The sequence below is a fragment of the Condylura cristata genome, unplaced genomic scaffold (genome assembly GCF_000260355.1).
Source record: "Condylura cristata isolate star-nosed mole 26May11 unplaced genomic scaffold, ConCri1.0 scaffold00007, whole genome shotgun sequence".
NCBI classification, from domain to species: domain Eukaryota; kingdom Metazoa; phylum Chordata; class Mammalia; order Eulipotyphla; family Talpidae; genus Condylura; species Condylura cristata.
This window is the reverse complement of record NW_004567108.1, coordinates 33,701,641-33,715,392: the sequence shown is the minus strand read 5'-3', so window position 1 is coordinate 33,715,392 and position 13,752 is coordinate 33,701,641. Positions and strand designations below refer to the sequence as shown.

Genomic DNA, 13,752 nt, shown 5'->3' with positions numbered 1-13,752 from the left:
CACCCCAGAGGTGACCCACATGGCGGCAGACCTCTCCTGACCTGCCCGCTGCTCCCCTCAGCAGTGTGCTTCATCGATGCCTGTTCTCCCACTCTGCATCTGGTGAATCCTCTCACCACACCTGTACCTCTGGCTTGTACCCTAGTTCTGTTTGTATAAATAAATAAACCTATAAAAACTATATATATTAATTATATATATAATTAATTAATTTTAGGTAAAAAATTGTACACATGCCACAAATCCAAAAGATACAAAACAGAATACAGGGAAAATTTTCTCCTTTCTTAAGCAAATGGTAGCATACTGTATATTTTCATGACCTTGCTTTTCTTGTTTAAAAATATTTCTTGGTAAGTATTTTATATCAGTACACCTGGAACTGGCTTGATTTAAAAAACTATTTCATTGTATTTTAAAAGTATAAGAGAACTTATTTGACCAATTGAGAGACATTTAAGTCATTGCCATACTTTTGCTATTAGGACAATGCTGCAGATAAAACTTTGTGTACATTTCATTTCACACATCTGCAAATATATCTGTAGGATAAATTCCTACAAGTAGGATGAGTGAAGAAAAAGTGTGCACATTTTGCATTTTGATAAATATTGCCAAACTGTCTCTGCAGAGGCTGTAGCTATTTACACTCTGGCTAACAGAGTATAATAAGAGTACTTGATTCTTGTAAACCTTTACTTAAAAAGGGTATGATAAAGTGAAATTTGACAATTTGACATGTAGAAAATAGAATGCTATTATAGCTTAATTCTGCATTTCTATTCTTAGTTTGAACATCTTTTCAGATGTTCCAGGGCCATGTACTTCCTTTAATATGTCATTCATTTACCCATTTTTTTCCCTGCCAGATTGTTAGTATTTTTTCTTAATGATTTATAACAGCTCCTTGTTTTTTTTTAAGACCATTAACCTTCATTGCAAATATTTTTGACATTTTTACCATGCATATTTTTTGTTAACTCAGTTGAATTCATCAATTTCTTTCTAAAATAACTTATTGTTTTGTGTCCGATTTGGGTCAAACTCCCCTCTGCCCTTTTCTATCTTCTATCTTCCCATGTTTTTTTTTGCATTACCAAGTATTTCATTTTACAAAATAAATCTTTAATAATATGGAATTTATTTCCATAAAAAGTATGGAGCAGATAATCCAATTAATTTTTCTTTTTAGAATGGCTGTCTAGATATTACAGCAAGAAAACCCATTAGAGTCTATGTGTTTGGTTCTATTTCTGGCCACTATAATCTGTTCCACTGATTTGTCTATTTATGCCTCAATGCCATACTGTTTTTTGTTTTTTGTTTCTTTTACTTTAGCTTTGTCATTTATAATTTTGGGTTGTTAGGATTCCTTCTCGTGACCTTTTATTTTTTTCTATTTGCTAGTTTATTTTTTATATCACCTTCAGTCAGATTTTCTAGTGTCCTTTGTCCCTGACAATTTAGTATGTTTAGATGTCATGCTAAATTGATAGAGTAACTTAAGGAAAGTTGAAATTTTTTTAATGGTGCATTTTCTTATTCAAGAGCTGATGTTTTTCTTTACTCAAATTCTTTGTATGTTTTTCCTCACTACCATGTTTAAAAATGTTCTTCATGTAAACCTTATACATTTTGTTATGTTTGCCACTGCTACTCTAAGACCTTTCTTTAGTTTTATTTTCTATTTAGTTTCTATTTATATGTGAAAGCTTGTGATTCTTATGTTAATTACACCTAGCCATCTTACTAAATTCTCTCATTATGTAAGAATTTTTCAAATGATTTTCTTGAGTTTTCTACATAAATCTTATCATTTGAAAATGGTAATAATTTTACTCCTATAGCCCAGTTTTTTTAACCTCTTCTCTGACTCTCTTAGTGGAAATGCTTTTTGTATTTCTCCAATGAGCATCTTTACTTCATAAACACTTTTAAAGATCCGCGTAAAATGATTCTTGCCCTATTGTCCATGGTTAGTTGTGGCAAACTTTGCAGTAATTTCTTGCAAAAATAAAGAGTGGAAGCATTCAAATTAGGAAGACCTCCTTCATATTGAGCAGACATGAGACCTCTGAAATAAAAGAAATGGAACTCAATCTCATTCATTTGGCAACCCTTCATATTACTAAGAGAACAGTGGATTTTTCTTTGCAGCACTGAAGTTTAACAAATGTCCTTTATCTTACCGATGGAGAGATGAATTGATAAGAGATGAGTTTGAGAGTCCTTTAAAAACCTGCTGGTCAAAGTCCATGGTGTATTTATATTCCCCCGGCAATCAACTAATTTATTGATGTGTCAGGGTTTCTAGATTGTATTAGGGTTCCTGACCTCTGTCCCTGGAACCTTCACAGATAAAGTCATTCCTTGACACTCGCAATTGTAGGGAGAATCCTACACTGAGGACCGAATATATCTTTTAAAATTTTAAAGAAAATATAATAAAACATTGGACAGAAAAGTATAAATTAAAAATGTAAAAAAAGATTTCTTAAAAAAATTCTTTTTGTTACTGGCTGTAGACTTCTAACATAGTCATTTCAGCATATTAATGGTGAGGCTAAAAATCCCTTCTTAAGCACTAATAGCTTGATGTGGTTCCATTTGCTGTCTGATCACTTACTTTTTTTTTAATATTCCATGAATTTGAATCCTATTGAAACTAAGCAGAGCTCATTATAAGTCATGTGGATTCAATTGTAATTATCAGACTTTGTTTTTAAAATTAAAAAGTATAAAGTATAATCTGTGGAAGAATGCCACTCTCCAACTTTTCAATTCCAAAATTTTCTGAATTTTCACTTTGTTAAAAAACAGACACAATTGACATGAAGACTTTTATGACTTTAGTGAGGTCAAGTAGAATAACTGGAGATAGAAATGAAATATTTTTTCTGAGCGTTTTGCTTTGTTCTTGGTGTATACGCATAGGATGGCAACTTGTAAACAATAAAACACAACCATGTTTCCTATTACTTTCATTTTCATGCCTGGTGCATTTTACTTCATAGATTTAGCCACGGCAAGTCTGCATGACCTGTTCACACAATTAAACAGGAGCTGATCCCATATCTTGACTTCAGTACTATGTAAACCTTTTTTCTTTAAATGAATAATATGACATAGCATGCAATTGATGATATACATGCAATTTCCTCTTTGACAGGTTTCATAAAACCCATTAAAATAACAGCATTGGTATTTAGAGGTCACTGATATAAAATGAAGCCAGTATGTTCTATCCACTCTCTAGAGATGAAACTTCCTCATCTATCTTTGCTACTTTCCCTTCAAGCTTCATGATAACAGGCAGAGATAGGGCCTGGGCTCGTGGTAAGTGATCAATAAATATTTATTTCATGAGTAAATGAAGTCTGAAATCAGTTCAGGCCCAAGGGTGCTTATGGAGACAATAATTGTATTGCTTGTTATAATTAACGTATATTTAGAACATCTCTTAAGTCATCAACTCAAATAAGATAAACAGTACAACCACTCTGGAATAATCGACTTATTAGTCAGGAATTACATCTCAGTTATAGGACATGGGTTTTTCATTAATTAACTGAAGCATAATTAGCTGTCAGTGGTCTTGTGGCTCAATTCCATCGATCTATTCTTGGAGTATCTAAAGACAGTGCTGAGGGCAGGGTCAGCAATAACCCTTTGGGGAATTTGGACAACTGATAACCTTTTGGGGAATTTGCTCTGTTTTTCTCCAGACACAGGTACTAATAGCCGATATACACAAAGACCTAGGATGTTGCTCCCTTCCACACTTTCTTCTGAGGAATACACTTTAGGTTTGTGTATGTTTAGGCATGGGAGGGGGGGGAGTTGCTACTCTGAGGAAATTTTCTGCTTTTAAAGACTTCAGAATTTTTTTTTTTTTGAGTCAATGACTTTTTCCCTTTATATGGTTCTTCATGTTATTCTCTATGATAGGTACTAAGGAATAAGATAAGCAAACAGAAGTAGAAATAACCTAAAAATATATATACTTTAATAACAAACACAAAGTAAAACAAAAATACACACGGATAAAAATCCTAAACCTCTAAGAAGGAACATGAAGACTATTATACTATTGTTTTCATTGCCCATTGTTCAGTCAACAGCTCCCAGGAGGAACAGGACCCTGGATCCTCAGTACTCAGGTTAGGGATTCATTCATTAGTAAGGAGCCTAATTTGTCAGTCCCCAACGGCTAAAAGAAGGAACACTTGTGTGCTTGATTTGTTTAAATGCTCTAGGCCATGCTATCAAGTAGATTAAAGAGAATGGAAAGGAGGCATTAAGCCATTCTAGCGCTTTGGCAAATTCAGAGAGCTCAGTCTTCAGATCCAGCAAGCCCATTTGTGTTTAAATGGTTGCACTGTTACAATGCATTTGCAAAGCCTCTTGCCAATCAGAATACCACTACCAGCACTTTTTAAAAATGAAAAATGGATAATAAAGGAATGGCAATTTTGGAGGTTTTATTTGGCTATTCGCATTCTTTCTTCTTGCTAGGATCAACTTGCTTTAAAGACTTTCAGTTGTTTCAGACATTTTCAGCTGCTATAAACTTGGTATCTATAGCATGATGATCATGTGTGAAATCGTCTCTCATTATATGTTTTCCATAATTTGGATCTGCTAATAAGATAATTTGGTCTTTTGTATTATAGATTAGTTTAGCATCATCTTAATGCAAAAGCACCCTCTCAGCAAAAAAAAAAAAAAAAAAGATAAAGGAAATAATATTGTCTTGGGGGCTCATTAACCACAAATCAGTCTGTACTCTGATTAAAAATAAGTTTATCTGGGCCTATTCCAAAGTGTATTCTGGAGTATATTGGACAAAAATTTGCTAAAATGAGGAATAATTTAATAAAGTGATTTGTGGACAATGACCATTTTGTAGTATTTGGCTAGCTAACTCTGGGGGGTCATAAAAAGGAAAATGAAGTTATTTTTTGTTAATCAAAGATGTTCATTCATAATAGGATTAAAATATGATGAGTTTAGTGAGTGGCAATATATTTAAAATTATTCTTTTTCCTCTGTATTTAGATCTTTCTCTGGAATTAAAGGACTCCAGCTGAAAGTTAACCTCCAGCCCAATGATAATTACTTTTTCTACGTGAGAGCCATCAATGCGTTTGGGGCAAGTGAACAGAGTGAAGCTGCCCTCATTTCCACCAGAGGTATTTCCCCTTTGTAGATGAAGAACTATTGCCAGACATTCCCATTCTTTCCCTTCCACCACCCAGAGATAACATTCTGGAATGCAACTCCCTAAAGCCCCACCCTGCTGGCAATAGTAGTATTTGAACATGAAGAGCTAAGATTGTTCAAAAGTCAAGATGTTTCTTTTATTTTTCTGGTTGAGAGGTTTTCAACCTTGGCTACTGATTAGGGTGCTTAAAAGTTCTGATGCCCATGCCCCATTATTGGAGACCCTGATCTAATTGATCTGAAGAAGGGTTCTGAAATGTTAATCTTCCTAGAAGATTCTTATTTGGTTCACAATGGACTTTATATTGTGGGTATGTTTTCAGAGTGATTGGAGGAAGGATGTGGTAGAGACAATCTCATTTTATTACACTGTGAACTCAATGAACAATCTTCTAATCTCATTCTTCATGGTTTCTGTGTGTGTGTATGCACGCGTGCCAATGCATAGATTGTGCTGTTACAAAACATGGAGAGAGAGGCACCCTTGAAGCCCCAAACCAGCCTGCTCTAAGTGGGTTCTGCCATCCGCCACATCAAGACAGAACATATAAAACTTTAATGAAAAGGGACTTTAATACAGTGAATATACAATACAGAACACAAAGAATATAATTTCTAAATCAATCACCTGAAGTTACCTATCCCCTCATGGGCACAAGTTCACCCAAAAGGAATTGGCCCAAAGCAAGGCCTGAAAGCCCGCCACAAGTCTAAAGCACCTTCTGGCCGCCACCCATCGAAAAAGGTCAGAAATGGCCAGACAAATCTGGGAGGAAAACAGCAAAATCAAAATCAATATAAGCACTGCCATAGTCATCTCCCTACAGGTATTTCACCCACATCTGCCTTAACCAGTCCAGGGTCAGGAAACAAGCACAGTTTCTTCATCACATGCTTCCATGTGGCTTCCTCAGGTCTCCTTCTGGCTCTCCATTCTGCTTCCTTCTTCTTTTTTCAGATTCCTTCTCTTCTCTTTTTCTCTCCTCAGCTCCACCCTACGTGTGGGTGGGGCAGAGAACCTGGAACTTCCCCTTTTCCTAGGGACCACCCTGTATAGTGCCACTTAATGTTTGTTGAATGAGTGAATAAATGGATGGCCAGTTTAATGCTATAACGTGTTGGGGGAAATACCCTGATGATTCCAACAATAACAAAAAATGTTTCTTCTCAATTATTGAGAAAAGAACTTAGGAATGGAGATATTATCTTATCCTAGGTTGGAAATGGTATAAGATTAATGCAAGATTAAGGCACGTGCCTCTTTTGTGGGGTACTTAGGGCCAACCTGGTATTTATTTATTTTTAAAGATTTATTTATTTATTCATACAGAACTGGGGTACAGGCCAGAGGTTCAGGGGCGGTGAGAGGCTTCATCAGAGACAGAGTGGGGAGCAGAACAGGCAGATTGATGAAGTACATTGCTGAGGGGAGCAGCGGGAGGGCCAGGAGAGGTCTACCACACCATGCGGATCACCTCCAGGACTGGGGATCGAACTGTCACTGAAGGGGTTGTGGCTAGCTTGCAGTGCTGCATCCTAGCCCACTGCGCCAGCAGGAAGGGCCCCAACCTGGTGTTTATAAGGAGAAGATGTGAGTGCTGTCTGCCCAGGCATGTTTTCCCCTATATCCCAGTACCTTCCACTATTATAAGCACTCCTGTGGGTTACACCCAAAGTACAGTTCATCTTCAGACTTTCATGTGTATGTGAATCTCCTGAAGATCTTGTTCAAATGTGGACTTTGATTCACATTGGAATTTTGGGTGGGGCATACCTAACTAGTTTGGAGTGAGGTAGATGCTACTCGTGCTCAGAGCACATTTTGCATCACAGAGTGAGCTCTGTACAGGTGCGCCTGCACCAAGTAGAGGAAACCAGATAAAGGTAGTCAGTCATTGGCATTCATAGTGTTTATTGTGATGGAAGAGATTTTCGCTTATGGATCTGAAAACACTGAGAGCAGGTGATTTTTGTGTCAGGGGAAGGGAAAATAAGGTCTGAAATATGGGAGTTGGCCTAGGGACAGCACTTGACATTGTGGTAATTTATAATCCTATGTTCTTACCTGTGAAGGAACCCGATTCCTCTTGTTGAGAGAAACAGCTCATCCTGCTCTGCAGATTTCTTCAAATGGGACAGTGATCAGCTTTACCGAGAGGAGACGGTTAACAGAGTAAGTAGAAGAGAAGCCAAGAGACCTTCACAGGCAGCAGGGGCTTCTCAAATGTGTCCCCCAGGTAGCCTCATCTGAGCACAGTTTTGATTTAATGAATGGCCCTGGATGCCTGGTACCAAATATAAGTGTGTGATTACCCATACCCTTTGATTCTGGTTCATTGCCAAGGGAACTGACAGATAGTTCATGACTTGAAGCAAGTCATGTTATTGGAAATATAAGCACAGATGGTCTTCTGCATCACATAGGCATTATGTTTTAAGGTGTTATCTCTGGCTCAATGAAAAAGAGTCCAAGTTAATTCTATTCTTTTCAATTACACCCAGATTTTGTATCCACCCAGTGGAAAATGAACAGCAGATGACATTTTGTTGAGTTTCTAGTTCTAACCACACACAAGGCTTTTGAAATCTTGTCTCCTTTCCCTCTCCATTAGTTCTCACAAAAAGAAGCACTACAGTAAAGAGCACAAGCTGAGGGCAGGCGCAGAGATTGTTCTGCAATGTGCCTGCAACTGCTCAAGGTTATTTTGGAGGTCAAAATGATCAACTTGGAGAAAGTTCACGAAGGTCATTCTAAAATCACAACACGTGAATGCCTGCACGGCTGTTGGCACTGGCATGCTCCAGGTGTGCTTTGCCTGTGTATGGCCCAGCTTTGGTGTCACCTGCTCCTGGAAGTGGCCAGGCCTTTTCTGGAACCTGTGTCCTTTAACTTGCTCTGTAATCAGTCTCAGGCAGCAACCCTATCTTCTGCAAGTTTGAATCTCCAGAATCTAGTGTGAGAACTTGGAACATTGTAGATGTTAAACAAACCAATGAATTCAGAGGAAAAAGCTGAAGAAATAGCTTGGGCTTTTCTATCTTTTTTAGGATTTCTCAAAAAAAATTAAAAAAAATTGATTGCAAGTTGGTAAGAGCTCATGGATAATTACAGATGATAGCCATATTTTATCGAATTTTATTTATTTATTATTAGCCAGAAAATTAGCTCATAAATAGCAAGCTACTGAACTTTGCTCCAGAGAGCAAGTGTCTGTCAGTAACTACCACTTTGAAGTGAGCTTGTTGGGCAAAGACATGAGAAAGTGAAATACATTCCCTTGCACTAATCATTTTCTCTTCTGTTAAAGGGGAGAGAGGGTGCTGACTGAATATTAACGCTGCTTAAATTAAAAATGCGTCCTTGCTGTCTCAGCTATTTCAAAATAAAATCGAGCAATTCATACAAACAAGGTCACCTATCAGCAGCTGAGAGTGCTTTGGTTCATGTCAGGGAGTCTGTTACAAAAATAGCCAAGGTCAGACAAAAAGACCTTTTAACAACCTCTCAGGTACACTTACTATAATCCAGAGAGGCAGAGTCCCAAAGGCTGTTGGCCATAGCTTTTGCAGACCTGGTTAATTCCACACACTGCTCTATTCTGATCTCACACACTGTCTCTTCTGTTCAAGAAATGTACCTACTGCATTTGGTCTTTGCCCAGTAAGGTCAGCAGATATTAAAGCTCATGATTCTAGTTAATTTACTGGTTCCTACCTCCTTCAAGAGATGCAATGGGCAATACATACATGTTGTGTGTGGCCATGTAAATAGCAAATGCACATTGAGAACTTAAGGAATTCTGTGATATTCAGGTCAAGGTTGGGGGCACAAAACTCCAGCAGTTTCCAAGAATAGAATCTATCCGGACATGTGTAGGCATTTGTGAATATTAATATTGATGAAAGATTGGTGATACCTGTGCTAAGCTTCACCTGATCAACTCTGTCTCCAGGATCCCATCAGTACTGGGTGAGGAGCTACCTGCCTGTGGCCAGCATTACTGGGAAACCACCGTCACAGATTGCCCAGCTTATCGACTTGGCATCTGCTCCAGTTCAGCTGTGCAGGCTGGTGCCCTGGGACAAGTGGAGACCTCATGGTACATGCACTGCTCTCAGCCTCAGAGGTAAGCCAGAGCCTTGCCATCATAATCAAAACACCATGAGCTGGTAAAAGTGCTAACAAGTAGCATTCCATTTTGCCACCGAAGTTCTGAGCCAACTAAAAAAAAAAATCCACAAACTCAAGAGTGTAAAATTAAATTAAGACAATCTCAGAGAATGTCGTTCATACATGAGAAGATATCTTATGTTGAGACATCCTCATACTTCCTCAGAGACTTGGCTAGACCAGCTCTCCCATCCTGTGGGCAGAATTGATCCCCAGAGAAGCAGAGAAGGATGTGTCTCCTGTGGAAGCTCATAACTAAGAGACAGGGAGGAGGAAGGGCTTCCAGGTCATGCCTGTCCAGTTTTTCCTTCTAAACTCACCCCAGAATGGGGAGCGACCACAAGGGTGATGCTGAAATGGCTTACTCCACACAGAGAGTAACGGGGTGAGGAAGAAATGTGGGAGTTTTGTGTCCTCAAAACTCCCAACCCCCCCACCAATGGTCTAAGTCAGGCAAACTATAGGCCAATGGGCAAATATGACTCATTGCCTTTTTTGTAAACAGTTTCTTTAGAGTACAGTGATCCTTAATTTACATATTGTCTCTGGCTGCCTCTGTGCCACAGTGGTAGAATTCACTAATTGCAGCAGAGAACAAATGGCCCCAAAGTCTAAGATATTTATAGTCTGCCCTTTACAGGACAACTTTCTTGGCTACTGGTCTATATTATTACAATTATTTAGTTGGGTGATGTGAAAAGCCACTAACCTGTGTTTATTAGAGAAATAAGGCAAGCATATTATAATCACAGATTGTTCACAGAATGGTCTAATAGAAGAACATTAGTGGAAGCCAGAAACTTGACTTTAGTCCTGGCTCCCTCCATGCCTATTGACTTTCTATTGGCTACTCACCAGATGTTGTCTAAATCTTTAAGCACACCTAATATGACTCCTATACCTTGTCAGGTGACCATCAATACTATTTTGCTACCTTTTAGGGTTGTGAGGATAACATGAACTCAGGTACAGGGAAGAAGTTTGACATTGTAAAATGTCATATAAATGTGAGGCATTATTCAAATGTAATGCTTTAAGAAGGGAACCCTTAGTGCCTGCAAGCTTCCAGAAAAAGGTCCACAGGTTGGGATTTTGCATATCTCTAGCTGCACATTTCTCCCTGTCTCTTACTTAACAGAGTTTGATTCTGACATGCTTCATAAGGACACCATCTCCAAAAGCTATTTAAGTCACATTTCGTCAAGTTAGAGCAATTATGATTAACTGACATTCAGTACTGTGCAATGCTTAAGGACCCAGCCCCTGCCCACAGTTTAAAAATCACTCAAACCTGGAGTATATTATCAGTAGAATTACAGCTGGAAGTAGGTAATGATTTTACACAAATTTCCTTTGTCACTGGAACCCTGAAGAACCCAACTCAAAGATGAGTCTCCAATAACAAATTTCTAGACCCTAGAAAGCAGAAGTGCTTATTTCATCCATCAGGTTCACAACTTCTTGGTATTTGGCCCCATCACATGCCCAGGATGGGTTCGTAGATTCTGGGAGGAAGAGTGTACCTATACGTCACAGGGAGAGATCAAGTCTCAAGCCCATCGTCCCTGGCTCTTGGAGCAACTATTGCGGAGCCTCCTGTTTGCACTTCTTCTGGCTTCACGTTTTTTAGTCAAGCACACTCTTGATTCTACTTGTGTAGAACCCAAGCTTTCAGATGTCACAATTAGAAAGGAAAAGGGATTTCTTCCTGTCTACTCCTAACTCTACCACCCTAGTTGACGTTTTCATCTCCTTTACCAACAGCCAGCGTATCTTTACCTTTCTCTTAGTCTCTACCCACTTCAAGCTCTCCCATGTGTCAGAACTGGCAAATGTTTCTCTAACATCATTTTCATCATACCTCTTCCTTTTCTGATGAAAAATCTACAAGCATCTACAGAGGTGTCAGTATTCAGGTGGGGCCATGGAGAAGAGGGAAACCCAGGAAGAATGTGGGCAGGCTGAGGGATGAGGAGCCAGGAAGGGAAACACCAGGATAAAAGGGGCCTGGGCTCAATCTGGTAGTCCCACTCATTTGGAGTGGGCACGTGGGCACAGGCAGGTCCCAGGTCATGCGGGTGTCAGGAATCAGGTTTTAGATAATACTTGTTTGAACAGGGCCCAGAAGTCCCAAGGAAGTACAGGCACAAGCTAAGCAGGTGTCAGCCCCAGGCAGGCCAGTTTGGCCTGAGGCCAGGTGCAGGTACGAGAAGGAACTGAGGTGTGCAGTAGGAAACAGAAGAGCAGAGTAGAATCTGGAGGGTCTAGTCCTGACCCATGATTCAGTCATTGAAAATGTTTTCCTTTCTGCTCAGTAGAGTACGTATAGGTACCCAGAGGGCAGAGGACAATAGTACTCTGTGGTCTTTCATATGGCCCTGAGTGTCTAGCAAAGTGCAGACAAAGTGAGTTCAGTGAAGTGTAATTCAATGAATTTTCATTGGATTAAATTTATTTGACTTTAACAAAGAAATTGAAGGCAAGGTTGCCGAAAATGTGAAAATTAAAAGGAAAATAGGTTTGGGGGAGGGCAGCACAAAGGATGATGTGGGACCAAAATGATGATTATTTCTTAAACTCATAAAGGTCCTTATGCAAATTACTGGTAAATGTTTTAAGCTGTAAAAATTAATACATTTTATGGAAGGTAATCCTGTGGTACTTTTAAAGATGCATGGCAGCCTCCAAGGAGTTTAATTCAAAAGAGTGACACACCATGAATGCGGTAGTTAAAACATGTGGGCAGCTGGGAAAAAATTAGAATGTTGAGAAAAATCACAAGGGAGGCATATGTTGGTTATTCTGGGAATGCCTCCTAATGCAGAAGTTGCAAAATGATGAAAAGTGCTCGTCTGTTGGCATGAGCGATGCATTTTAGCATCTAGAAGTGATCTTGGCGAAAGTATTTGGGACGTTACTGCAACTCACAATTGTGAACTGGCATTAATATCTGAAACACTGGTTATCTCTGAGTGATTTTCTTTCTCCTGTTCCCTCAAGATTTCCCAAGTTTTACATTCCCCACTGTGCTTCATTTCAGATACACGTTTTTCTACAGTGGCATTGTGAGCGATGTTCATGTGACTGAGCGTCCCGCCAGAGTGGGCATTCTGCTGGACTACACCAACCAGCGGCTCGTATTCATAAATGCTGAAAGTGGACAGCTGCTCTTCATCATTAGGCACAGGTTTAATGAGGGCGTTCACCCTGCCTTTGCCCTGGAGAAACCTGGAAAATGTACTTTGCACCTGGGCATAGAGCCCCCAGATTCTGCAAGGCACAAGTGATCACTGGCTTTCAGAGTTTGTAAAAACAATCATTCAAATGTTGGGGGTTGTTGTTCTTTCCCTTGGGCGCTATACATTATTCAAGACCTTTCCCACACTAATGATCACGGCCTTCATAGCCCTCAGCACAGGAGCAAAGCCACCAGGAAACCTATGGTTTTCTAGCGCAGCTTGTGAGTAAAGAGAATGGGGAAAACCACCCTTTGGCTTATGTATGCTTGAGTTCTTCCCTAAATTAGAAGGATTTATACCTGAATTGGGAAAAGAAGTGGACTTCCACCTGTTTTATTGGCAAAAGAAATCCTCAGATGTACGAGTTGAGTGAAGGGAAGATTGTGCAAGCAATACATCTCATCTGACAAGAAACAGACATTTTCTGCAAGAAAAATGTCACCTGACTTTTCTAAAGGATGATAAATCCTATCACTAGAGAGTGTTTTAACCATTCTAAATTAATCATGAACTCTTTTGTAATAATATGTAGTGTAGAACACGAGTCTCTTTCCTCTGAAGTTTTAAATGTAGAAAGTGCTAGATATTAGAAATTTCCATTTTGTTAAATAAATGATTAGTGTCTATAAAACAAAAATGTTATGTGAACTTATTCCATGTAAGTAACCAACTGATCCAGGGTAAATAGGATAAACAGCAGAGTAAATAGCTATCACACTTCCATGGGTTACACTATTACTACTATTTTCATGTGAGAATTTATACATATATGTAATCATGTTTAACTCATCGTCAACTGCCAGAAGCTGGGACTCTGTCTTTGCTAAAATAAAATGGTGGGTCATTTTTAAATATTATATTTAAATCTCTCAAAATTTTCCCAAAATACATATGTAAACTTGATAAATCAATGTATGTGAAGCTAGTTGGTCTTGCTTTCAATAATATAAATATTTCAATCATTTTGAATTTTTTAACATTATGAAGTCAGTTATTTGGTTTTTGAATTCAGAAATAATACCCTGCTTTTGGGATATAGTCTAAAATCTATTTAGCTAGAAAATCTAAACCAGATCTGTAATTGTATTAATAGAACCCCTTCAAATCTATTACCACTTT

General features: G+C 38.7%; 1 protein-coding gene across 1 annotated transcript in view; it reads left to right on the top strand.

Moving 5' to 3' along the window:
* Nucleotides 1-13,428, top strand: part of CMYA5 (cardiomyopathy associated 5) — an 81,318-nt gene extending 67,890 nt beyond the window's left edge. Inside the window, exons 11-14 of the mRNA XM_004678437.2 lie at nt 5,059-5,192; nt 7,297-7,396; nt 9,177-9,350; nt 12,435-13,428. Coding sequence (XP_004678494.1) covers nt 5,059-5,192; nt 7,297-7,396; nt 9,177-9,350; nt 12,435-12,681 — 655 coding nt within the window. The 3' untranslated portion in view covers nt 12,682-13,428. The remainder of the gene's footprint in view (nt 1-5,058; nt 5,193-7,296; nt 7,397-9,176; nt 9,351-12,434) is intronic.
* The last annotated feature ends 324 nt before the right edge of the window (nt 13,429-13,752 follow it).